The sequence below is a fragment of the Lissotriton vulgaris genome, chromosome 6 (genome assembly GCF_964263255.1).
Source record: "Lissotriton vulgaris chromosome 6, aLisVul1.2, whole genome shotgun sequence".
In the NCBI taxonomy this organism is placed as follows: Eukaryota; Metazoa; Chordata; class Amphibia; order Caudata; family Salamandridae; genus Lissotriton; species Lissotriton vulgaris.
In genome coordinates this window covers 1602611075-1602638059 of record NC_141694.1, presented here as the reverse complement: position 1 = coordinate 1602638059, position 26985 = coordinate 1602611075, and the positions used below count along the sequence as shown (strand labels likewise).

At 44.3% G+C, this 26985-nt stretch overlaps 1 protein-coding gene across 1 annotated transcript in view; it reads left to right on the top strand.

The window, feature by feature from the left end:
- Nucleotides 1-26985, top strand: part of MSH2 (mutS homolog 2) — a 755480-nt gene that overhangs the window by 537435 nt on the left and 191060 nt on the right. Inside the window, exon 12 of the mRNA XM_086927770.1 lies at nt 8147-8392. Coding sequence (XP_086783896.1) covers nt 8147-8392 — 246 coding nt within the window. The remainder of the gene's footprint in view (nt 1-8146; nt 8393-26985) is intronic.

Sequence of the window (26985 nt, the reverse complement as noted above, 5' to 3'; positions counted from 1 at the left end):
CGTGCGTTGGCGAGGGCCGTTTCAAGTCATACTTGTAACGAATACTGCAGTGAAGTGTGGAGGTCTGCCAAACTGGATACATGCCTCACACACCCGAAAAGTGCCAACACCTCCAGAAGACACAGCTCCTCTCTCGGATGAGAATCCGGCGGGAAGCGGAGAAGCCATAGAGGGGGAAAGCCAAGCTGTGGAGGTGATCGAAGAAGCTGAAACTGTGTTGGAACAGGGCGACGAAGGTCAGGACACGAGTGGGACTGAAGTTGCCTCAGGAGAAGAAAGTAATTGGGAATTCGACACAGATATCGGACAAGCTGAGAGTGACCAAAAGACAGTTCCTGGAACAAGGAGCGGAAAGACAAAGAGTGAAGAAGCCAGTTGGCCGGAGAGAAGGAAAAGGCCAAGTTCGGAAAGGAAAAAGGAAAGAACTCTTGCCCCGATCGCTGAAGAATCGGATCAGGAGGAAGAAACAACAGATTCAGGAACTGAGAGTCCACGAAGATCAAGAAGGGTACGTGTGCCCTGCAGAAGGTACGCCACCCCAGAGTGGACTTATCTAGCAGATGTATTGGGGACAGAAATCTGGGAGAGTGAAGAGTGTGAAAGTAACCACTCTCGATCCAGTCGTGACAGTGGAGATATGGATGTTGGCGCCTGGGCTTGAGACTGAGGGGTTACTGACTTTCACACTTCCCCGACCCCCACGTTTGAGTAAAATTCAAGATTTAGTGTTAAAAAGACTACAATTTCCAACAGTTGGTCAGCAAATGACAGAAGAAGAAGAAAAAGTTATTCGTTTTGAACTGTTAATTATTGTTGTGAAAGCTGCAGGTCCGACAATAATTGTTGATGCATAAAAGACTTTTTGTACTTATGTTATAAAGAAGAAGATAACCTAGCGCCGAGCGGAAAGAAGAATAAAATTAGGGATTACATTTAGAGGACGGAGAAGGGCTAGGGTTGTCTGCTGCTAAGAAGAGAAAAAGACATTGTGGTGAAAAGATACCTGTTGATAACAAGCACTTTAAAAGACTGTGAAAGCAAACAAGCAACCAAAGACTGGAAAGAGAACTTTCGCTAGAGAACGAGGTACGCTGTTTTGATAACATGGAGAACGGCCACCCAAACAGAAAAGCTAGATGTATAGTAGGTACACTTATAGCAATAGTGATATTTCTTATAATCATAGTAGTAACGATATCTTACATGACAGGACATGAAAATGATAAAAGAATAGCAAATGTAAAAATTGTAACGACTTTGCAACCTGCTCTTGTGGGAAAGAAGGAGGAGAGCACTGTTACACGTGAAAAGGCGTTACTTGCAGATGAAGCTCGTAGATTACACATAGACGAGTCACAGGGAAACTTTAGGTCAAATGCATATGCCAAATTATTGTATGAATATATCGATGCCATGGAGGCCAAAGATTGCTACGTTTGTATGCAATTGCCGGCTTCTGTAGATGAAGGCATTAGGTATCACCATCTCCCATTGACTTATGGGATCACATGTAGTTTACTGCTTAGTATTTTTTATGGTAGAGAAGGGTTTGAGTACTACTTTTCAAATTATGATTCGGTACTGCCTGAAGTTCCGAATTATAAGCAAATGAATAAGTGGGACTACTACAAAAAGGAAGATAGACTGGCTAAATTCTTTCTTCCTTGGGACACATTAGATACATCATATGCACGTAGAAATAATCTGACTTGCAAAGTATCAGAAGTAGAGAAAAGGTTTATAGCACAAGTAGATGATCGATGCAGACGGCAGAAGATTCTAAAAATGTCAGGGCAATGGAAAATAGACTGGACAGAAGAAGAGAAGGCACACAAAAAGAAAGGTAGCAATGGTCCAATAGCATTGGATAGAACGCAGAAAGGAAAGTTATGTTTAACTCGAAGCAAAACGTATTATGAGAGTGAATTTGTAGGTGAAGTTAGTTGTGAGCACTCTTTCAGACTGGAGTACTACACGAAGGATTTTATGAAAGGGATGCAAGCTATTCCGAATGTGTATTTTGTATGTGGGAGAAATGCCTATGTAAAACTTCCAGACAATTGGTATGGTTCGTGTTACTTGGCAATTGTCTTCCCCAAAATATATCATGCAAAGGATTTAGCAATCATAGAAGGAAAGGCTTCGAGGAGAACGAAAAGGGAAGTAGGAGATGCAGAAGTAGTAGGAGATGTATTTGGAGCGATGTTTCCATTGTTAGGTTTGATTCTTAACGATGTTAAGATTAGAAGGTTAGCGACAGTCGTGGATAGATTGTCTGCCAGCACTGCAAGATCATTAATGTTAGTAGAGGGTGAGATGCAGTCGATTAGAGCAATGGTTTTACAGAACAGACTTGCTTTAGATGTAATATTAGCAAAAGAAGGCGGAGTTTGTAAGGCTTTGAAAGTTCAGGAATGTTGTACTTATATTCCTGATAATTCAAAACCACTTGAGAAAGTCATACAGAACATCACACAGATTCATCAAGAAATTGAAGATTTATCAAAAGTAAATGTTTGGGAAAAAGTAGGAAATGGAGTGGGAAAGGTTGGAAGTTGGTTTGCTAATATAGGCAAAGGTATAGTTTGGTACATTTTGAAGCCTGTATTAATAGTAGTAATTTGTATAATTACATTATTAGGATTAGTAAAATTGTATAAATGGTATAGGTCGAACCAGTTACAAAGATCGATGAGAGACCAAGAAAGGAGACTAGCTGTTCTACAAGATCAACAGTATAAAAGTCTGAGAACACTTGAGTCGATAAAAAGAGGAACTGATGTAACTAGTTCGGTATAAAAGATATATTCAAATTGTTTTTAGTGATGACTCCTAAAAGTCATCAAAGGGGGGAACTGAGAGAGCGCAATTTGAATAGAAAGTATATAGTAGCCATATCTAGACGTATATGTTATAACCATAGGAATGAAACGCATATCGTAATGTAAAGTTGGCGACTATAACATAAAGGCCAATGAATGTGATAACATGGTATAGGAAATGTAAATGTATTCATACGTTAAACTGCATTAGATTTAGAAGACCCGTATACATGAAGGGTAAATGTATAGAAATGTGTAGAAATGCTTAGGAAATGTAGGAACGTGCACAGCAGACTTCGTGTACGTGTGTAACTTTAAATGTGTAACTTTACATTGGGAGAAGCGACGAGAAAATAACGTGGAAAGGCGTAAACGTGGAGAAACGTGGATAAATGTATAAGAGAACTCACGTAAAGATGTAACCAAGGAAAATGCATAGGTTATATTCTATACAGTCGTATTCTATGTAGTATATATTTGATGTAGAATGTTTAAGTATAACTAAGGCTTTTGCTAAAGTACGAATATATAAATGTATGCCAAAGGTTATACTGTGTAGAGGGCTTTTTGTAGAAATGCTGGAAGAGTTTAGGTCATTTGTGTTTATAACCTAACTGGTCAAGAGTTCGAAGGAGCATAGTCACATGAATGTAATTTAGTGGTCTTGTGAAGGTCGTAAATAGCTTGATGTGGACGTGAGAGCCGAGAAGTCTAGCACTTGTTAGATTTAAGGTGACAATGCCGGACGGAGCTTATTGCTCGAACGTGAGGAGAGACACTTTTGAGGTGGACTATGTTTTGATAAGACCATTCACAGGACCTAGCAGGGTCAAGTTAAGAGACATAAAGTTAAGGCCTTGTCTAAAATTCATATGTTACATGATCTGAAAGAATCAATAAATGTCGACGATGAAATGATGAAGATGACATCCAAAGGAGAAGGGTCAACTTAACGAACGACGCAAGGAGTGGACCAATGGAAGAAGCAGGAAGTTGACATCATCGGGGAAAGTCCGTGGTGGGCGTCAAGGGGCGTTCCACCCACACTGTGGTTGTGTATTTTAGGGACAGCACCCCGGGGAGGAGAGCAGAGTAATTAGCATTAGGCTAAGGCGAGAGCAAAGGCAAGGGTAGATGCCTTGAGCAGATGCGCTGAGACATCAGAGCGCAAGGGAGCAGTAGGCCGAGGACCCTTAAAGAGCGGATGGGTAGGCAGATAGGGTACTGCTTCTGAAACTTAAGATTTCCTTTAGAGGCTAAAGAGAGTTTGAACTTCTTTGGAAGTCAAACTGCTGACACCTTTTTAGGGAAGAAACTTGCGAAGTAGGATTGTCACATAGCATAGAGTAGGGACAGTTTTAACTTGATTATTGTTTTATCTTACTGCAGATGACGCAGAAGGAACCACTTCACATCGAAGCTTAAGCAGCTGAGATATTACTTGATTTTGTATTTTGTATTCTTTTGAGATTATATCCTGAATGGATTGTATCGTATTCAAACTAATCTTTATATAAACTTTTGAAACTTCATCAGTTGTAAGTGGTTCTTCAGAGTGGCGTCAGTTAATGGGGTTTGTCTAACCAATGCGGGGGTGGTCCTTTCCTCAATGACAGATAGCAACGATCCAAAAACAGATGAATGGGATTCTTTATTAAATTTATCATAATCATAAATTGATATCACAATCCCGTTCCCCGCAATACCACAGTGGGACATTAACTTGGCCGTTCTATTTCTGATGTATGCTCTATTTGAGCCGCTTCACAGCTGTTCCTTGTGGCTCCTAACCATCAAGAAGTCTTGGGGGAGTTCAAAAAGCTTCCTTGAGAAGGCATTCCGCTAGTTAATTTCGATTATCTTTATGGTTTGTTACTCACTTTTTATGCCTTCCTAATTGCTGGCTTTATTTGTTTTACACTGTCCAGAGTGAGTTCGTCCCCACAAGTAGCAAAGCCTTTTCACACTAATTGTCCTTGTATTCTATTTGTCAACGTTGTAGTACTACAGCTTAGAGATTGCATGTTTTTTATCAACCGAGGTTAGGATATTCCGAGAAGAGATAGTAATGTCTTCAAACCTACCATAGAAAATCTAGGCCATCTCGATTTTTGTCGTTACAATGAGGTTCTGGGACATGGGACACTCTTGTAGCAAAGCAGACAATTAGGGCGATGCCAAGGAATCTTTTTTTAAGTTCAAATCATTTTTATTGAAGAAAGAAACAAAGGAAATCCATTAAGGCAACTTATACAAGGATTGGATCAATACACTGTTCGCCCATCATACTTTGCTGAAATAACTCTAAAATGCAATTGTCTACTGGGATCTGGAATAAGACTACATGTAAACAAGTAAACAATAATATAAGCAAAATTAATAGATAAATAAATGAATAAACGTACAGTTACATGCGACTATATGCTGTCATCAGCTAGGTCAGGACCCAGGGGGTCATATCATGCAGGTGAGATTAAATAGTAAGTGGAACATACACTAGGTTACATTCTTACAATGGGACAATGTATGACACATAAGAGAATCTTGCAAGGTTACAGCATCAAGTTATTGATCATGGAGGATCAAAGTGAAGTGAGGACGCATCATGCGATTTCCAGAGTCTCTTGTTGGATGATCGCCAAAGGGAGGAGTGCAGCGCTGGATTATCAGCCCCTCTCAGAAAGGATAGCCATTTCTGCCACAATTGAAAGCAAACTTCCAATGCATTTTTCCATTTACACAAAACCACCTTACATGCCAACGTGAGCATCAAGTCTAGGAGATGGCGATCTTGTGCATTTGGTGTTTGTGGATCTAGGGCACCCAGTATGATGTATACGAATTCCCTCACTAGTTTTAGTTTGAAAACATGCTGTATACAATCAAAGATTTTCTCTCAATAGGTTTGTGAGGAGGGGCAGTGAAAAAGCATATGTGCTAGATCGCCAGTACCAGACTGACAGTTCCAGCAAGTTGGGCTATCTCGTAAATTGCATTTAAATAGTCTTTCCGGGGTCCAGAATGTCCTATTAAGTAACATGTATTTGGTTTGAGAAAGGATTGGGGAAACCTTATTACAGATGGCATTTCTGTGGATTATATCCCAGTCAAGCTCAATGCCCGTGGGCTTGGGTTCTGCTCCTATTTAATTTCCACCTGTCTGTGTGATTTCCTAGGCAGAGGAAGGAGCTGCTTGTACACTTTAGATACAAAGTAGCCGGCCGCTAGGAGGCGCGGCATGTGAGTCTTGAGCCGGGGTGTGTGGGGAGTAAGACAGCGCGCTGAGATAATGGCCTTAAGTTTCAGAAAATCGTAAAAGTACATAGGTGTTAGATTATGTGTAGTTTGAAGTGTGGAGAATGGTAGGGGTTGTGTCCCATCATAAAGATCTTTCGCCATATTAATGCCCTTCTTGGACCAAGATTCCCAGTAGAGGGTTTTGCCTTCCACTTTAAAATAAGGGTTCCGCCAAAGCGCCATCGTCGTGGATTTCCTAATTTTCAAAGTGGAATTGTGAGCCTGGTCCAGCCTTAAAAGAGTGCGCCTAGTGTTCAGCATTATGTATTTGGAGTGTGTTAAATGAGAGAGGTCCATGGTAAGTAGGGTCGGCAATGGCAAGTTTTCGATGATAGATTTTTCAATATTTATCCATAGGGGGACATAAGACGGGGTATCCATCAGCCACTGTGCCCCCTGTTTGCACAGGAATGCTGTCTGGTAATTCCTTAAAGAGGGCAAGCCCAGGCCGCCTTTTTCCTTCGCCAGCTGTAGCTTTTTCAGTGATATCCTGGCTTTCTTACCCTGCCACAGGAAAGCACCAAACAGACCGGCGGTGATAGGCGCTATATAAATGCTCCCTAACATAACATAACATAACATTTGTCCACTTTGTTGAGGAAGTCATCCGTGAACATCATCAGAAGCATGCTGGTCAAGGACTCTTTAATGCACTATCTTCAGATACTCAACCCTGAAGATATTTTTACGCAAAGGTATGGATTCTGAATGCAACCATAATAGTGTGAAGAACTAGCAGCAGACACTTGTCAGCATTAAAATTAAATCAAAGATTTTTGACTGAAACAGAAAACGTTTTAGTGACACATAAAGGTGGGGGTACACAAGAGTAGAGTGCAGATGTGGACTATGTTTGTTTAGGAAACAAACACATTTCTTTCTCGCATTAAAGTGCTGCCTATGGCCCCAGGTCTGTCCTTGTTCTTGGTAAGGCCATACATAATTTTATTAAGATTATCAGATTGACTGCGAATGGAATTGTAGCGCTTCAGAATGTGGCTGGGGAAGGAGTGGTGTAATAAAAGATGAAATATTAGTGGTGAACTCCAGCTCCTTGAGGGACCCAATGTTCAGTATTAGCAGCGATGACAGATATGTTCTTGATCTTACGGACTGTACTCTTCCTAAGTAAACCATTATAAAGTAACTTCTGAATCTCCCAACACCGAACCCAGATGCGTAAGAGCAGTGCATGATCAATGCTGTCCGATGAGTCAAGTACATGAAAGGACAAACCACCCTTTTCTGCGACTGAGGCTGCTCATCCCATGCATTCAGTACAGTGACAGGACCAGAAACCTGACTCCTGGAGGTCCTGAACTTTATATGCTTCAAGGTAGGTTTGAGCCAGAATGGACACTGCATTTCCATCCCCTTTGCCAGTTCATGCAGTCCTGTTTTAAAGTGATTGAGAAGTGGGGCTCAATGAAGCATGCTACATCAGCGGTGTAACTACAGATTTTTTTCAAGTGAAGCAAACCTACGCCTATGGTCAAGGAGCTGTGCCAGGGACCAGAGAACTATTTACAGCATTGACAGAAATGGAACAAGATAATCAATCGGAAAGTGTTTTGACTGCAACACCAGGAAGAAAATCCTCCTGCTTACAGGTGCTCTTCTTAGATCTCTGAAAATGAACACAAAGGGAAACTGCAATTTTATGGAGATGAAGAAACTCGTGCCGCAAGAAACGTCGTCACTGTTGAAAGGTCACCTCAGTAGTTCATTGAAGGCATGCTAATCTAGAGACTCCATGCTGAGCCGCAACATTTACAGGTTAGTAACTTAGCCGGGTGCAAATATATATCATAATATATTTGTTTTAATTAAATCCTGGTGCTTTCCCCTAGCTTGCTCATCAGTCCTGGTTCGCACATTTTTACTTTCTTTGCATGGAGAATCAGTCACCTACATTTTAATCGCCCCCGTTGTTTTTGCTTTCAATTGAATGAACCGAGCAAACAGTTGCAGTAAATGGATCCTGAGCTCTTCGAGATAAAAAATATTTTTACTTTTTTTCTGAAAAGGTTATGTGGACCCAATGCAGACGATGAATGATGTGATTGCTCAACTCGATGCCATTGTGAGCTTTGCCCATGTGTCCAATGGAGCACCAGTGCCGTACGTCCGCCCCGCCATTCTGGAGAAGGGCCAGGGAAGAATTACGCTGAAAGCCTCGAGGCACCCTTGCATTGAAGTGCAAGATGAGGTAGCGTTTATCCCTAATGATGTCATCTTTGAGAAAGAGAAGCAAATGTTTCATATCATTACTGGTAAGCATTTATCAAACGTCTTTCATGTATTTTTTATTCTCAATATTGTTACACGTATTCTAAACATGTTTTAATGGCAGCAAACAGGCAAAAAAAGTATTGCTAATTACATTGAAAGGTCTGATAAATCAAATGTGGAAGACTTTTTTCTTATATGCAATATTACTGTGCATGTGCTCTGCAGGTCCCGATTCACCGCTGGAACTTGCTTTCAGTTAGATGCTTGAGATGGGAGCACACACAAATGCAGCCCTCCGCCCCGTGTCCCCACTCCCCCCCCCCCCCCCTAATCCCCTCGCTCCTCCTGCCCTGTCATGTCTTACACCAAAGCATCAGGTTTCATGCACTCTGCTTTAGTTTTGTCCCCATGAGACACACGGGCAGGGTCTGCCAATTGAGCATGTCTTCAGGACCTGCCATCTTAGTGTTCCAGGAAGGACATTTGCCTATTAGTGCCATCCAGGAAAATGTGTATGATAGTGCTTCTAATCGTGGTCTTCGTTCTCCTTGCTCCTGTCTATTGTATCCCACACCCCTGTGCTTTACAGATACATTTGCACTTTAAGCATGCGCTCTCACTCCCTTTCATTCTCTGTCCCTCTCGCTCTTCGTTTGACTACTGACTGTAAACCAACCCTCCTCCTCTGCACAAGCCTTGAGCAGTGGTGGTGGTATGTAATGCAGATAGGTGACCTTCTACATTGCAGGTTCACTTGAATGAGTCTTGCTGTAGGCCAGGACTCGTGTAGAGTCATGGAAGGTCTGGGAGAGCTAAGATTGTTGCTAATGATTATGAATTATGAGTTAGTAATACATGGACTGTTGCACCAGAGCAGGGTGTCCTAGTGCTAATTCGTGCTATTGAAAGTGGGCAAGGAAACATTTTTCCTAACAGTAAAGAACCAGATATTTAGACTGCAGATCCAGATATTTAGACTGCAGATCCAGATTTTAAGACTTCTGATACAAAACTTAAGTCTACTGATTCAGATTTTAAGACTCTTGCCAGCATGAAGGTGGTTTTCAGATGATTGTAGAAAAAAAGGAAAGGGAGAGTGAAGGAAGTGACCAGGCATATGTCTGGTAGATCTGCTCCAAATGAAAATGGTCCTGCTATGAATTTGATATTGGAAATGGCAGCACAATAAACACTTAGAGGGCATATTTGACTATAGGTGGGCCTTTGGAGCGCACCAAATATGGCAAAATATGCTAATACATTTTACCATCAAAGAGGCAGTAACATACACATTTTTGCAGTGAGCTTAAGAACTTTGGAAATCTTAGATAAAGAAGTTACAGTTGTCCTGGATGAAGAAGCTAGTACCCTGGGCAACAGTTTTTTAATATGGTGAGGGGCTGAACAATTGTCTTTAAGACCTCTGGAAGGCAAAAAAACATATAGCAGTCATCTTGTTGGTACACGTTAATGGAAAGTAAAAGGCTATAGTTTACACCAAGGCTATGCAGAGTTTCCAATGATGATGGAGGAGCCCTCTTCTTTGTGCACCACCAGGATAGGATAAAATGTATAGAGCACACTAAACCCAGAAGGTGTCAAAGCATAGCGGAACAAAGGAATCAGCTGGAGCAAAGATACAAATCTACAAACCAGAGATTGGAGAGGTTGCCATAGATGAAGAACTTAGTTTTGTCAGAGTTTAGCTGTAAGGAGTTGCCGTGCATCCATTTAGAAATAATGGAAAGGCTATTCTTATTGAATTGTAACTATAAGAGCAATTCCCAGTTCATGCAGATGAAAAATTAAGACCAAAATAACAAATGAGTGCAGCTAGACATGCAAAATTTATGTTAAATAAAATATTTCTTGGAGCGCAGCCTTTCAGACCTCAGTGTTACATTTTAAAGATAACCTAAAGGGGGCGGGGGATAAAGCTTGCGGTTGGTCACTAAGAAAAGAGTACAACCAATCCAACCCCTTGTCATTCACTTCAGGGACCCTTGGAGAATTCAGTAGAATTGAGTACAAGACCGTATAGTATTGAATGCTGCAGAGAAGCCCAGAAAAATCAGAGCATCATTGCCATGCTCATCTGAAGATAGCCCAGGGCAGATACAAGGCCATCCTTCACTGCCATGGCCATGTAAGAATCTACTGTGTGTGGAGTCCAGAGCTCTGTCAGTACATTCTGAAATTTGAGATTTGAATAAAGTCTCTGACTTTCACAGCAAAAGACAGAAAGGAAATGGGGCTAAACATGGAAAGCACATTAGGATCAGCTGTAATCCTCTTTAACAAAGGAACCACCATTGCATTCTTCCAACTGGAAGGAACAGTGACCTTTGCCATAGATTGATTGTGGAGCTCCTCAAGACTTGAGGTACGGTGTTCATAATGATTTGTTACGAGGCATGTGCATGTGTGGCTGTAGATGCACTTGCTTGGGTCCGGATGTGTGCAAGTTGTTTTTCTTCAAAGAAGTCTTTCGAGTCACGAGGTAAAGTGGCTCCTCCTGTTGGTGATAATGTGCATGGGCATCAACTCCATTGTTAGATTATTTTCTTTCTGCCATTGGGTTCGGATTCGTATTACTGCACTCCTGTTCAAGACCGGTTTGGACGCCTTGCGGTCCGTAATTCACCTTAACCCTCGTCAGTATTGTTATCGAACGTGTTCCCATCTTTACGTTTCGAAATCTGGAAAACTATCGCCCGTCAGTTTAATGCACTCAAACAGCAGCCTTAAGGCCTTGCCCTTCTGGGCCCATCTTTCTAGCTCTACAGCTTCGCATTAGAATGCCCTGCTGATGGAATGGACGCCATTCCGTTTCTGCACGAGATGCCATGCTAAGTACCCACAGACCAGTTGTGTCTCCCAATCCCAGGGAAGAGGACTGCGAGGCCTGCTGAGCGTTACGAGAAAAAAAACCTTACGGGAACGAAGGGCACGTCGCAGGGAGATGCAGCAGAGAGGTTAATGAGACACCTGAAATCTTTGGACAACAGAATGAGGAGGAGGAACTCCACAAGGCCTCTGTGGCCGAGTAAGAGGCCTTTTACATTGAAGACTCCAAAACTAAAAACCATATTGACACTGAAAATTTCAAGACCAGCATCAAAATCTGACCCGGTACTCTGGTGGAACCAATCCTCCATAAAATTCAGGAACGGCTCGATGCACGCCAGAAACAGATACACATACAGCCTCAGACTGACCACATCTTAACCATCTGAACCAAGACTGTGGTGTCTGCGCGACCTCCATCAAAACGCCAACTCTCCTTTGAAGAAGCTATATATTTGCCTGTGCATGTTACAAGGAGAAAGACAGACAAGGCAACTAGTCCCTTGCACCCTCTTCCACCTTTTTCTCCACCATCACCTCTTCCACCTCCACCCTTCATTCCACCACCTTCACCCTCTAGACCTCATTCTCAGGGTGATCCCCTAGACATTACTCCGCAGGGATCCCCAAATACCTTCATGGGAGAGCATGAGGGAGGGGGCGGATGACTCTTATGATGCACCAAGCCCACAGGTCTCTGGCATAGTACTTCGAACAACATCCTGGCACATGCAGGTGGAGGATATTTATGGCTGATTTGGTTTGTTCAAGCTTGCAGAGAATAATTTGCTTTCTGCTTGGTTTTATAATCTTTGCCTGTTGAGTTTCCTAGGAAGGTGAATGTAGAGGAAATTCCAGTAGCTGAAGCATGCCAAGTCCAAGTGTCTAGAAGCTTTTACAACAGTGCAGGATTTCCTCACAGTCGTAGCCCATAGGGTCTTACCACTGACTGTCAATATTGGAAAGGATGGTTTAATTCAGGTAAAGATATTAGTGATTTGTGGAAAATTTATGAACGTGTAGGATCGCCAGCTTTGTGAGTTGTTTTCAAAAAGATTGACTTTCCTGAATTAACCCATTCTGGTGACTAATCACTTCGTTCAGCGCTCAGGAATCCAGCGCCTAGCAATCCTTTGGCTGCCCCTTCGCCTGCTACCACGACCCAGACCGCCAGACTGCCTCCGCTGATCGCCCCCTCCTTGCCTCGCGTGGGGAGTGGGACGGGCGGCCATTACACCTTGGCCGGGTCTGGGCTGGGCGTGCAGTCCTCTGGCTCCTCCCCCCCTGGCAAACGGCTTTAAGGGCTGACAGCTGACTACCTGCACTGATTGCAGATCTCCAGAGGCTTCGCCGGGAGCAACGGTGTTCTTTTACTTCCCTCCTGATACTTTTAAGACTTGTGCCTACCTGCCCAGTGCACTTCTTTCAGCGCTCAGGAATCCAGCGCCTAGCAATCCTTTGGCTGCCCCTTCGCCTGCTACCACGACCCAGACCGCCAGACTGCCTCCGCTGATCGCCCCCTCCTTGCCTCGCGTGGGGAGTGGGACGGGCGGCCATTACACCTTGGGCGGGTCTGGGCTGGGCGTGCAGTCCTCTGGCTCCTCCACCCCCTGCCACGCCCCAATCAATACTCCTCCCACATGTGTCCCTATATAATCACTTCCCCTTATCGACGGCGCAGCGGGCGGGCGCAGCGGGCACGACGAAGTTAATCCCGTCTGCGCCCGTCCGCGACCGATCGGGGCTAGGGGCCCATCACCCTGCCCAAATTATTTCTTACACCTCTTCCCAGCTTCACATGCTACAGGGTCCGTGGCCTCTATCTCCCTCTACACACTCACGGATATCCCAGCTTGATTTATCCTCTGCTTCTCACTGTTCCTGTTCATTTGCCTCTCCCACTCCGGCTCCTCCCACCATAGAGGTTGCCAACACAGCTCCAATTAAGACCCTCAAGGCTTATTATTTGAATACCAGATCGGCAGTGGCTCATTCACATGAACTATCAGTGCTGTTAGATCTTCACGCACCGGATCTTCTCCTCTTAACCGAGACATGGTTCTGTGATGACTCCCTACCTACTTTGCTAGCCACTCTGCCCGCCCCTTACTACGCCCTTCGAGCAGATCGTTCATCTGGCAGAATGGGGGGTGGCGTAGCTGTCATTGCCCGTTCTGATCTTCCATTTCAACTGCTCTCTCTCTCCCTGATATTGCCACCACTGAGTATCTTGCTATCCGTACCACGTCCACATCCCCCCCCTCTCACCTGTGTTCTCGTTTATCGTCCTCCCCAGTCACCTCTACGCTTCCTCCCTGATTTCCAGGAGGTGCTAGCCACCCTCTCTGTTAATAACTCTTCTGTGTTACTACTGGGCGATTTCAATTTCTGGCCCTCTGACCCAGCAGAGTGTTTATCCTCGAGAGAGTTCTCAGACACACTTTTATCTCTTAATTTTGTCCCCATGTATCTTCCCCAACTCACGTCAAGGGGCATATCCTGGACCAGATTTGGTCCTTGAACTGCCCTGTCGACTCCCTTTCTATTTCTCCTTGCACTTGGTCCGACCACCACTTGATTTCTTTTGTTCTGCCTATTAGTTCTACAGCTAGGGTCCCTCTTCCTAAAAATGTCTGGGTCCGCTCGTGGAGCAGAGTTGACCCGGCGAACTTATCTGCCCTTTTAAGTGCCTCCTACCCTGCCTTACACGGTCTTTCCACCCTGGCTCAGGCCAACTTAATTGAACAATGGCTCTCCTCAGCCAGCGAGTCCATTGCCCCCTTGAAGCGATTGAACTCCAAGCGGGAGAAAGATGCCAATCTGTGGTTTACCGATGACCTTAAAACCATCAAATTATCGGTACGCCGTGCTGAGAGGGCCTGGAGGAGAAACTACTGTCCCATCCTAAGAGCTGATTTTACTACTCTACTAGCTCAATATAAGAATGCTATCTTGGCCGCCAAAACGGCCTATTTTTCCTCCAAGATCCTCACAGCCGAGAACCAATCAAGGGAAATCTTCTCGATTGTTCAGAACCTAGCCTTTTCAGATCGCACTTCCCTTAAGCCCTCTCCCTCCCAGGCCCTTTGTCACTCCCTGAATAGTTTTTTTATTGATAAAATCGCTGCTATTAAAGCCAATATCCCTTCACCTTCCCCGTCTTTTGTTGACCCTCAGTGCCCTCCTCCGCAAGGACAACTAAATACTCTCCCCCTCCTGACCAAGGAATCCTTCACATCATTAATCCCCCTTGGAAAGTCTGGCTCTCCCCTTGATATCTGTCCTGCTCACATACTTCGTCATATTTACACCTCTTGCCCTGATCCTCCCCTTCACTTTCTCAACAGCTCCCTTTCTCATGGGGTTGTCCCCAACCCTTTGAAATCAGCCATTATTTTACCTATTTTAAAAAAAACTGGCGCGGACCCTTCGATCTCAGCCAACTATCGCCCCATTTCTCTCCTACCATTTTTGGCCAAGGTGCTCGAGCGCCATGTCACCAGGTCTCTGAGCACCTTTGTGGAAGAGAATGGTGTATTGGCTTCCCGTCAGGCTGGCTTTCGCCCCGCACACTCTACGGAGTCCGTAGTCCTTTCGGTCCTGGACAACCTCAGGGAGGGGAGGGATACCAATCAATCCCAGGCACTGGTCCTCCTCGATCTCTCCGCCGCCTTTGACACGGTGGATCATACCATCTTACTTTCCCATGTCGCCGGGATCGGGGGTACGGCCCTGGTATGGTTATCCTCCTTCCTGAGGGACCGCACCCAGGCAGTTCGCCTGGGTGACTTTTCTGCGGACTTCCGGAAGGTTCAGTGCGGGGTCCCCCAAGGTTCCTCCCTCTCACCTCTTCTGTTTAACCTTTACATTTCTCCCCTCATTTTTCTTTAGAACAAATGGAGGTCGCCGTATATAACTATGTGGATGACCTCCAACTTGTTTTCAATCTGTCTTCTTCTCCTGCCTCTATTTCTAATTTCCAGTCTACTATGATTTTTATCAGGGACTGGATGGACTTCAAACACCTGAAACTCAACCCCGATAAGACCGAGTTGGTGTTGACGGGTGGTTGCTCCAGTCCCTGGTCTTCACTTTTTTGGCCCCCTTCCCTTGGTCTCCCCCCCAGTCCCTTCTACCTCTGTCAAAACCCTAGGTATTAAACTCAACTCCCATCTTACCCTTCACTCCCAGGTTAGTTCTGTGTTTTCTTCTTCCTTTCTTTCTCTTCGCACCATCCGCAAGGTCTCTCGATTTTTCACCTTTGAGGCCTTGAAACTGATCGTCCTTGCGATGGTCATCTCCCGCCTGGATTATGGCAACGCCCTATATGCAGGTATACCTGCTTATAGCCTCAGGCGGTTGGAGATTATTCAAAACCAGGTGGCTCGGTTGGTCTTTAACCTTCCCAAATCCTCACATGTCACCCTCCTCCTGAAAATCCTACATTGGCTTCCGGTTAGGGAGCGTGTCCAATTCAAGCTTGCGACTATCACCTACCAGGCTCGATTGGGCACGGCCCCTGCTTTCATTTCCTCAGAGATTATCCCCTCCTTGCCAGCCAGGGAGCTCCGATCCTCCTCCCAATTTCTGCTGACAGTCACCCGGTTTCGCTGGAAAAAGTGGGGGGGTTCTAAATTTGCGACCCTTGCCCCAACCCTCTGGAATTCATTACCCTTAGAGCTCAGATCCCTAACCCCATATCTCCAGTTTCGAAAGAAACTTAAAACTTATTTTTTCAGCAAATCTTTATTTAGTCCCCTGTCATTTGTCCTCCTCCCTTTGTCCCTTGTGGAGATCAGCCAGTTACAGCGCCATGAAACCGCTGGTGTAAGAGCGCTATATAAGAACTTTTAAACTCAAACTCCAATCTCTCTGCTTCCATTGCAGTCCCAATTTGTTAACATAGAGGTAGGATAAACTCCTTTCTTAACATGCCTTCAAGAACTGAAAAGGCTTAATTGACGAGATCACCAATGTGGAACATCTTTCTTCAGCCTAGTCACAAGTATTGTCATCAACTTTTCTGTTCACCGCACATTGGATTGATGAGGACAGCTTAACGGAGGAAAAGCCATCACCTTTTCCTGTTAAAGACTCCCTACCCTGCATCTCCAGAATTTTATCAAAAACATCTTGAATGAATTGATTGAAGTGTTATTCTATTTATCTTCGTCTTAGCTGTTAAAGACATCTGAAAATCGTTTTGATAGGCATGAGGCTTCTGCTCAGATGAATCTGGTAGAGACACTTATAACCAGGATGAGGTACATATTGTGTGGACATCACTGATGAAGAGCGGAAAAGAGCAGGTTGGAAAGGTGTGCAAGACTGGCAGGTGGGGATAACCACTGCTAGGAGGACTTCAGGAGACAGTCGAGACCATGCAGCAGACGTCACTGGCACCAAGAATATGGTATAATGATATGGGAGTGACTAGCAGGCAGGGATATTCATGAACAAAGCATGCTACAGACTGGAGACAAGGGTGGGACTGTCAGGAAAGTTAGACTGTGACTAGGAGGGTGGTAGTGGGGAGTCTGGGAATGGGAAAAGTGAGCAATTTGAGATTATCTGGTAGATTTCTCTATGGCCAGGATGTTGTGGTGATGGTGAAAAAAAGTGGCAATTTCGAAATTTGAGTAACAGATTTGTCAGAAAATTGCACATGTATGAGCCTTTAGTTTGGAGTTTCTACAGTCTTTTGACAGCTTTAAAAGATGATCAAGAGAAGAAGTGGGAAATGTGGTTGCTGAGTGATGCCCTGTTGGTACTTACTTTAGCGAAGGTCTTGTCATCTCTTGGGGTTAGAAGTGTAGACAGCTATTTTTCACCAATGAATGGCCTTGCATTGTGGGTGTTGCAATTTCGGAGAGAGAAGGGTGTTGGAGCACCAGACTGTCTGTTTTACAAAACTGCATTTTTTCTAGGTGTCAAATGTGCTTCTTTTGGACGGCTCCTTTAAAAATTTCTCATCCCTAAAATATTCCTAACCGTTTCAATGGATTTGTAAAACTTCAGTCTCAGCAGTGGCTTGTGGTTGGTCCATAAGTATTGCAATTGATAAACTGATAAACAAACATAGGGTGTGATGACCTGATTTAATAAAGGCACAATCTAATGACATCAGTTCATCCTATTGATGATCTGATTTTCCATATTTTTACAGACTGCTGCGCTCATTACAATTGCCCCAGTAAATTGTCGGCTCTGCACAAACAAGTATTTTCACAGGCGTCACAATTATAAATTTTTCGAAGTTTTACCACATCTAGTAATTACAAATTGGGATAAGACTGACACCAGGAGTTAAGTTTCAGCATGTCAAATCTACTGACATTTAAAACCTAAAAATGCATGCATTACATAAATTTACTTTTTTTTATTCCCTACCCTAGAACACCACACAATTCACAACCTACATCTAAATCTAAAAAAGTACTTCCATAATGAACATAATTAAGTACCAATTAAGTCACAAAAATAAATTAACTTCTCAGACTTTACCCCTATAAACCCCACAAACCACAGCTAAAATTAAATTGTAAAAAAAAAAATGACACAATTAAAACTTATTTTCAATTAAAAAATGAATAGTATTTAACAACTAACTATAAAGTAAGTAGAATTAATTTACTCTAAACAACAAACTTTCAAGGAGGGCCCAAGGGGTGTAAGATTACCGACCTACTTGTGTCCTGTCCCCCAAACTCAATATACTAACAACATTAGGACAAAAGAGGTCAAATACCATGTGGTTAAGACAGAAACAGAACAAATGGCACAGGCTGTGTTGGAAAAAACGTGTCACCACAGTGTACAGAAAACCCATCAGCCCACCCAATGGCGGAGCATCATCATCTGCGATTTTTAAGAAAGAAAAACTGGTATCTCAACCTGGAGTCTTACTGGGTGTTATCATGAGACATCCAAGGAAGGATTCACCAGTGATGTAAAACAACCACAAAATAAATGAGATGCGGTGGTGCTGACAAAATTCTTAGTGAATTGCAGTGTTGAAAGTGATGTGAAGATAGCGTGAAAAATAATAAAATTGACTATTAATGATGCCAAAATAGAACCAATTTATTAAAGGATCATCATTATGTCAAAATTAAAATAGTGTTGATAGTCTAAATAGATGGTGACTATCTGATGATGTATAATAACTCGGTCGACATGTTTCAGCCAATCGAGGGCGATGGTTAGCCCACTGGTTTTCTTCAGGACCAATAAAGGAACACTACTGCAAATGTGCACATGAAAATCAGTGGATAAATAATCAGAGAGATCCTACCATTTTGTGGATTCCCAGGATCTGGAAGCGGTGTCTCTGAAAATAATTTGTTTCCTGCAAAAGGATGTATATACAAACAGGCACGTAAACACAAACACAGACTCTGAGCCATCTGACATAACCTATACAGAACCACATCGATCAAATGCTGTAGCTAATATGTACCATCAGCATAAGTAATTGATATCCATCTGGTATGTCGATTATAACTCACCCAGATAAATCTTGGGACTGACCTCACCTCTCCTGCGCTCGCTCTGGCAATAAGGCCCGCTCTATTGATGTACAAAAATGAAGAAAATAGCAAGAAATTATTTTTTATCCTGCCATTGTTTTTTCATCATAAAATACCTTGGTGACTGCTTAAGACCCCGATGGCCACTTTCTAAGGGCCCAGCGATCTTAAATTTGTACTGAGGATAACTATTGTGCTAGATAGCCTAGATCATGTTGGCTAGCGGGGAACAAATACATGTCCCGACATGACCAAGTTGTAAAGCGAAAAGCTCTAATTTTGTCCACAGCATTGGTGTCCATTAGATATTTCCCGCTAGTGCCAGCAAAGACTGACGGAAAAAGGACACCAAACTAGCCCAGGAAAAAGAGGATAAAGTGTCCTAAGGAGCACAGCATATCCTTGCAGCGATGCCGCTATATCCTAATTTCTTCCATGGGCAACATGCAATTTGCTGGCAACTCGCTATCGACGTGAGCTTGTCCTGCGTCTTTCCTAGTAGCTGGAGGCCGTACCTGTCCGTCGGTACCTCGGGCTTAGTCCTAAGCCGAGGTGGAGGTACCGGACGAGACTGGGACGGCGCTTTTTATTGCAATTTCATTTTTGGTTCCGCTCGTAGTTATGCGGACTGTGGTGAAAGCTGCCATGCAAGCCGGAAATGTGCTAAAACGCACTATGATATGCTCATAGTAAATAGTAATGGTGCCGAGTATGGATCTATGTTGGCGGACCTGATGGGAAACTGCATTGCCGGGCGTACCGGAAATGCTTCATCGCATCCAGTTGCGGTGTCAACAGACGCGCAGCCAATGCCTAAGAGGGAACGTGCAGACAATGTCTTCATATGAATTTAAAACAAATGTCATAGAGGCGCGAAACCATTGTTGGAATCGGTTCCCACACTAAAAAAGACAGTTATGTATATTCACCCACGATACCCGCTGTCTCGTTGGTTCACGGAAAGAATCATAACCCGTCAGCCTGCATTTGAACAAGTTAGCAATTTGGCACAACAATGTGTGGAAAATGATTCGTAAAAGCAAAACCCGATTAGTTTGGTGAGTGACCCGCTACGCACTGGTTAAATGTTCAAGCCTCGCGGGATTGATGTCAGTGCCTTGCTTAAAATCAGCAATGGGGAAACCTTTTTAACCACTAGACCTATGCTGGTATTTTGTCAAGGGATGAAAATAGGAAGTAATGCACACTTTGGCCAGTATGTAATGTGCCTACAAAATTGAGTTTAATAATAATTAACCAAATGGAAAACTGCTTATTAACCCATGTGGCGCTCAAGATGTTTCTGGGAGGTAACTCAGACATCTGGTCCCCAGACTGGTGGCCCGACAAGCTAGGAACACGTCCAGATCCCTCGGAGAAAGTGAAAAATTTGGGATTCATGATAGACACCAAGCTAGCATACGAAGCCCAAGTAAACAAACTGGCATCTTCGTTTTGGTTAATATTAAAAATGATAAAAAAAATACTACCATATTTGCCTCAAGATGCACGCAAAACAGTAGTCAAAGCGCTAGCTTTATCCCGTCTGGACTACGGAAATGCACTGTATGCAGGAGCCAGAATAAAAATCATAGATAAGATGCAGCGCCTGCAAAATGCTGCAGCAAGACTGATCCTGGATATACCAAAGTTTCAGTCCGTCAGCCACAAATTAGCTTCACTTCATTGGCTTCCAGTTGCCAAAAGAGTCAAATTTAAATCACTATGTTTGACCTATAAGGCCCTCCAGGGCAAAGGACCTCTCTTCATAAAAACGCAGTTGAGGAAATACGAACCATCCAGACTACTAAGATCTGGCCAACAAAAACTGATAGCAATACCTAAGTTCAAACGAGCGAACTGGGGGGGAAGAAGTTTCTTCGTCCACGCAGCAAGGACATGAAATCAACTTCCATTAGATATAAAAAACAGCCCATCCTTGGACCTGTTCAGAAAGCAAATTAAAACATGGTTGTTCACTGCATAAACCTAAGACCAGTTCAGGACTATGGACATATCATAGCGCCAAGACGCCTCCGGGCATTCGCGCGCTTTAGAAATAGATAAATCAATCAATCAATCAATCAATCAAGACCGTAAAACTGATGCGCGCAAAGGCCAGTTTTGAGGTGCCCTCAGTATTGATTGGTTAAGATATGCAGAGGGTGTCGATGTAACACTATGAGATATGTAAAATGTGTCCAAATAACACTATGTGCAAAACACTAGATGTTTAGCATCAACAAAGGTGTAAAGAGGGCACAGGTCAATGGATGAAATAAAATTAAATGGTGACCCAAGGAATATCATCGTTCAGACCTTCTGTGTCACTTTTAATTTTGAAGATCATTGTTGTTCTCTTACAAACAAAAAGCGTGAGGAATCACTGATGTGATGGCGGATGAATGGTTGCTCTAATACAACCCATGTCATTTCTTCGGCTTTGTGTTTCTTAGTCAAGCAGTGACTCGTGAGGCGGGTTGCTTGTTTATTACATCATATTGTGCTTTTATGCTCATTTATCCAGAGTTTTACTTTTCTGGTAGTCATCCCTACATATCTCCGGGAACATGGACAGGTTATCATGTAGATGACGTTTTCACTGTTGCAGTTAGTGTGTTTTCTAAGAATCCATGGTCTACCAGTACCAATGTCGACCGGCAGTGTTTTTTGTGTTTGTGGGCAGGCTGTACAGGAGCCACAAGGATAGTGGCCCTGCACCGAAGGGAGATTCCATAAGGTGTTGGTTGGTTCTTGTCCGCCCAGTTTAGGTCTAGTGTGTATAAGCCAATCTCGTAAGCTCTTTGCTCTTTTAAAAGCAAAAAGTGGAAGAGGTAAAGATCTTCCCGCTGTATTCAAGATACGCCAATTTTTGCGAACAGACTTCTGTACTTCGGTGGGTAAGGTACTAAAGGTAGTGACGAAAGTTAATCTCTCAATGATTTCCTTCCTGCTCAGTGGAACAACCAATCCTGGAGCTGCTCTCAGCATGAGGATTGGTGGGAGCAGGCTAACCAAGTGCTCCTTTTGCGGCTGGGGGCATGTGTCAGCAATCCCCTGGCTGTTCTACAGCAATGGGATTGCGGGGTATATAGTGCACATGTCGGGCTGGCAGTAGCAAACCATCATATGCAGAGGCACCTGTAAACCTGTAATAGCAGGATTCACCCCCGCTATCTGCACTCACATTGCGGATAATAAGTAAAATGGCATTCATATGCCATTTTACTTATTTGTGTGTGCCTACCACGCTTGTGGCTAACGCTTCTCCACTCTTGAGGATATGCATGAGTGCCCACTGCCTCAAGGCATCTCGTACATCCGGAAATTTGACTTTTCCTCTTTTGATAGTCTGTCTGGGGTATATTTGACCATATGAAAGTATTTGAATTGAATCATCCTGAGATTGGCAACTCCCTAGTAGCCATTTTAGCATCTCACCAATCATCATCTTTGATCTCACCTAAATCTCCTACTCATTTAGACCTAGACATAATTAAAGGATCAGGAGTGTTCACCACCAAAGCTAGGTATTATTGAATGTTCGCTCTCTCTGCAAACATCATGCTGAGATTGCCCTTCTCATTGAGACATCAAAGTTGGATGTACTCTTTTTGGCTGAAACCTGGACTAGAGCGGACAGTGGGGTAGAGCTTGGTTGGGCATGTCGCCCGGGCTATTTGATTAAACATAATCCGCGTGCTACTGCGAGAGGTGGCGGAGTTGGATTTATTTTTATTTTTAGGGAAACCCTCGCATTTTCGCAGTTGGAAGTCAAAGGGGTTAGTGGTTTTGAACTCCTAGGGTTTTCCTTAAAAGGCCAGAGTGGTGTGTTGGCTGCTGGGCCACTTTGTTATAGACCGCCCAGTAGTGCCATGCCCCCCCTCAGGAACTGATAGACCTTATATATGATTTGTCTAATTCACATGCTAGGTTCTTCGAGATGGGTGATTTTAATCTCTGGCCAAATGGTCCACATGACCTCGCTTATCGTGAACTCTGCCAGGCGTGCAGTAATGCACATCTTACGCAACTGGTGCTCTCTCCTACCCATGAAAAAGGTCATACCCTGGATCTGGTCTTTGCTGATGACTCGCTGGTCTCGATTAAGGAGATAGCGGGCCAATGCTGGACGGACCATGCGCTGATTTACTTTTTCATTCTTTTGCCAGTGGGCTCACTAAATATTAGCGGCACTGGCGAACCTAAGTTCTGTCAGCAATGGTCACGGATCCTGAAGTGTTCTAGTTTGCCTACGCTTCTTCCTGGGGCCTTTATCTTGGGGGAAAGTGCGGAGGATAGTTTTTCATTTATTTCTTTATTTCGGCATTGAATTTGCCATAAAAGATTTGCATAACAAGACCTACATTAAGAAAATTTGCATCTAAAATAGTGAATGCAATTTAAAAACATATTAAAAAACACGACTGCATGTCCATCAAGTCAACTTAATTATACAGGTTAAAACATGATATTTGTAAATACAAAAGTGCGACCCTTCTAGCTTTACAATTTTAAACCTTTTTTCCTGCGAACAAAAAAAAAAGGAGTATAAGAATCTACTGACACTAAATACAATGTATTGTGTTGTATCCGTTTTGATCATTCTGAATGCAATCCTACAAGATCTTATTCCTAAGAGATTAAACAGTGGTTTAATCTATTTTTTTCTTGCCTGCACGTAGGCTGGGCAGAAGAAAAGGATGTGCAAGTCATCCTCCTTATGGTTACCCTCACACATAGTGCAGATTTCTTTTACATTTTGGGTATCATCAATGTTCCTAGACCATCTTGCCAAAGTTGAGTTGGTCATAAGATTGCCGTATCTTAGTTTCATGTATAGGGTTTTTGCAAGTGGGGGCTCTACTTCATACAGGAAGGACTCAAAAAGAGGCTCATCCTTGAAGCTTAGAAAGTTACTAAGGACCCACTCCTGTTTCCATTCGTTATTTGGTTACAAATAAAACCCCAAAAAGCCTTTTTTAGCAGGTTTTTTGGGTTCGGTGGCAACCTTTCCGGGTTCTCAAAGAAATGGGATAGCCCTATTTTAGTGAACAACATTGTAATATGTTTCAACCAGACATTTGAATTAAAGACATCTAAGTACAGAATTTCTTCAAGCCCTTTCCTATATTCAAGCAGTTCAGGTGTCGACCAAATTCTCACCCAAAACAATAATGGTGGGACAATAGTATAATGATCAGTTCTTCTTATGTTAAGGTCCATCTGGAGAGGTACGAGAGGGGTACCTTTTGGGGCCCTTACAAGACTGCGCATGAATTTATTGTCCATGATATAAAAAGCGTCCTTTGACATGGGCCCCCAAATCTCGGCGCCATAAAGAGCTGCCGGTTGGGCTTTGACTTTGAATAGCTCTATTGCCGGTGATACAGATTTACTGATACTCGAACAATGCTTTCTAAGGATAGGTTTGGTGTTCTGTGCAAATGTTACCTTACTTTTTTTCAATTTGAGATTTCCAGATGAAGTTGGAGTCAAGTGAAATCCCCAAATAGGAAAAATGATCAACAATTTCCAATTTTTGACCATTCAGTGTGAGGTATCCATTGTCTGATTTAGTTGGATTTAGGGCCATACACTTAGTTTTTTAGCATTAATTTCCAGTCCTTTGTTATTACAATAGTTACTAAAGGAATTCAATAGTGCCTGCAGACCCTTCTTAGTTTGTGAAATTAAAATGGTATAGTCTGCAAAGAGTAGCGCGGGTACCTTTTCTCCATTTATTTTGGTGAGTCATTTTGGCATTCCCCTAAGTACGCAGGAATATCATTTACAAAAAGGGAAAATAATGTTGGGGCCAAAACACAACCTTGACGAACACCACGTTCAATTGGTATGTTCTCGGTTAGTACCCCATTTGGGCCCCATCTCACCCAGTTATTCCACTCTTTGTCAGCAGATTCTAGAGTCTTTAGACAAGGTTGCCCCTTTACGCAAGGTTAAAGCTAAACCATTGCGGGCTACACCTTGGTTCTCCAGTGATCTCTTACAGCATAAGCTTTGCTGTAAACAGGCAGAGAGAGCCTGGAGAAGGCACTACTTGGAACCTGATAAACTGCTTTACAAGCAGTCTCTGCAGGAATAAAAAAGGCAGATCAGGAATGCCAAGGCAAAGTATCTGGAGGACACTCTGGCTAAGGCAGCGAATAAGTCCCAAGCCCTGTTTAGAATAGTCAACAGCCTGTCCAACCCTACCTGCGCCTCGAATACTATCCCGGCGTCTCAGGAGCTATGTAATTCCTTGGCTTCTGCTTTCGAGGAAAAAATCAGGAATATTCTGACGGGACTTTCGACCCCCAGTTCGATTTCTTCCTCACCTCATTCTTCATCAGAGTTGGTTCAGGTTTTGACCCCTGATGCTGTCAGGGAGAAGACAATGCAGCCTCAGCTGTCTTGTTTTCCTCCACCTTCCTTGGAGGATTTTTGCCTGCTAGCCAATATAGTTTCTTCCGGTTCACCTCTCGACCCTTTACCACAAAAGTTCTGGAAGGTGTTCCAAGCGGAGCTGTTCCCCACGCTTCATTCCATCTGCTGCCAGTCTCTTGCCACAGCCACGGTTCTTGACAGTTGGAAAAGGTCATCGAAAAGGTCGTCAACAAGCAACTGGCCGCCTTCCTCGAGACGAACGGATCCCTCGACCCATCGCAGTCCGGATTCAGAGCCAATCACAGCACCGAGACCGCCCTCATCGCAGCCACTGACGACATCCGAGCCCTGCTCGACAACGGTGAAACAGCGGCACTCATCCTCCTAGACCTATCCGCTGCATTCGATACTGTTTGCCACCGCACCCTAGTCCAACGACTCAACGACACCGGCATCCAGGGGAAGGCCCTGGACTGGATCACCTCATTCCTCTCTGGAAGAACACAAAGAGTACGCCTCCCGCCGTTCCGCTCGGAGGCCACCGAAGTCATCTGCGGCGTCCCGCAAGGATCTTCACTCAGCCCCACTCTCTTCAACATCTACATGAAGCCACTAGCTGCCATCGCTCGCAACCACAACCTGAACATCATTTCCTACGCCGATGACACCCAGCTGATCCTCTCTCTCACCAAAGACCCCGACACCGCCAAAGCGAACCTTCACGAAGGGATGAAAGACGTCGCCAAATGGATGAACAGCAGCCGCCTGAAGTTGAACACGGACAAGACAGAAGTCCTCATCCTGGGAACATCCCCCTCCGCATGGGACGACTCCTGGTGGCCCCCAGCCCTAGGCACCGCACCCAAGCCAACAGACCACGCACGCAACTTGGGCATCATCCTGGACTCCTCCCCATCGATGACCAGGCAAGTCAACGCTGTCTCCTCATCTTGCTTCCACACACTCCGCATGCTCCACAAGATCTTCCAATGGATTCCCACCGAGACAAGGAAGACGGTCACCCAGGCCCTCATCACCAGCAGACTGGACTATGGAAACACCCTCTACGCCGGAACAGCCAAGCTTCAGAAGAGACTCCAGCGCATCCAGAATGCCTCCGCCCGACTCATCCTGGACGTCCCCCGACGCAGCCACATCTCGAGCCACCTGAGACACCTACACTGGCTCCCTGTCAACAAGAGGATCACGTTCAGACTCCTCACCCACGCACACAAATCCCTCCACGACCTGGGCCCTAGGTACCTCAACGACCGCCTGACCTTCTACACGCCGACCCGCCAGCTGCGATCGGCGAACCTCGCCCTCGCCGTCGTGCCTCGCATCCAGAGAGCCACCGCCGGAGGAAGATCCTTCTCCTACCTAGCGGCTAAGACATGGAACTCCCTGCCCGTCCACCTGCGACTGACCCAGGACCACCTCGCCTTCAGGAAACAGCTCAAGACCTGGCTGTTCGAGCAGTAGCAGACCCCCCTCCCCACGCGCCTTGAGACCCTTCCGGGTGAGTAGTGAGCGATATAAATGCCATGATTGATTGATTGATTGAAGCTTGCAGTGGTTTCACCTCTGCTAAAAAAAAGCTACCTTGGACCCCTTGTGCCCGGCGAACTACCGGCCCATTTCGCTTCTACCGTTCTCTGTAAAAATCCTAGAGAAATTGGTCACAAGAGTCCTGTCTAGCTTCCTTGAAACCAACGCCTGTCTGGACGTGGCCCAATTTGGGTTTAGGCCGGCCCATGGTACTGAGTCCGCATTGGTCGCCGTTTTGGACACCCTTCGTTCGCATGTCGACATGGGTAGAGCAGCATTTTTGGTGCTGCTCGACATGTCGGCCGCGTTCGACACGGTTGACC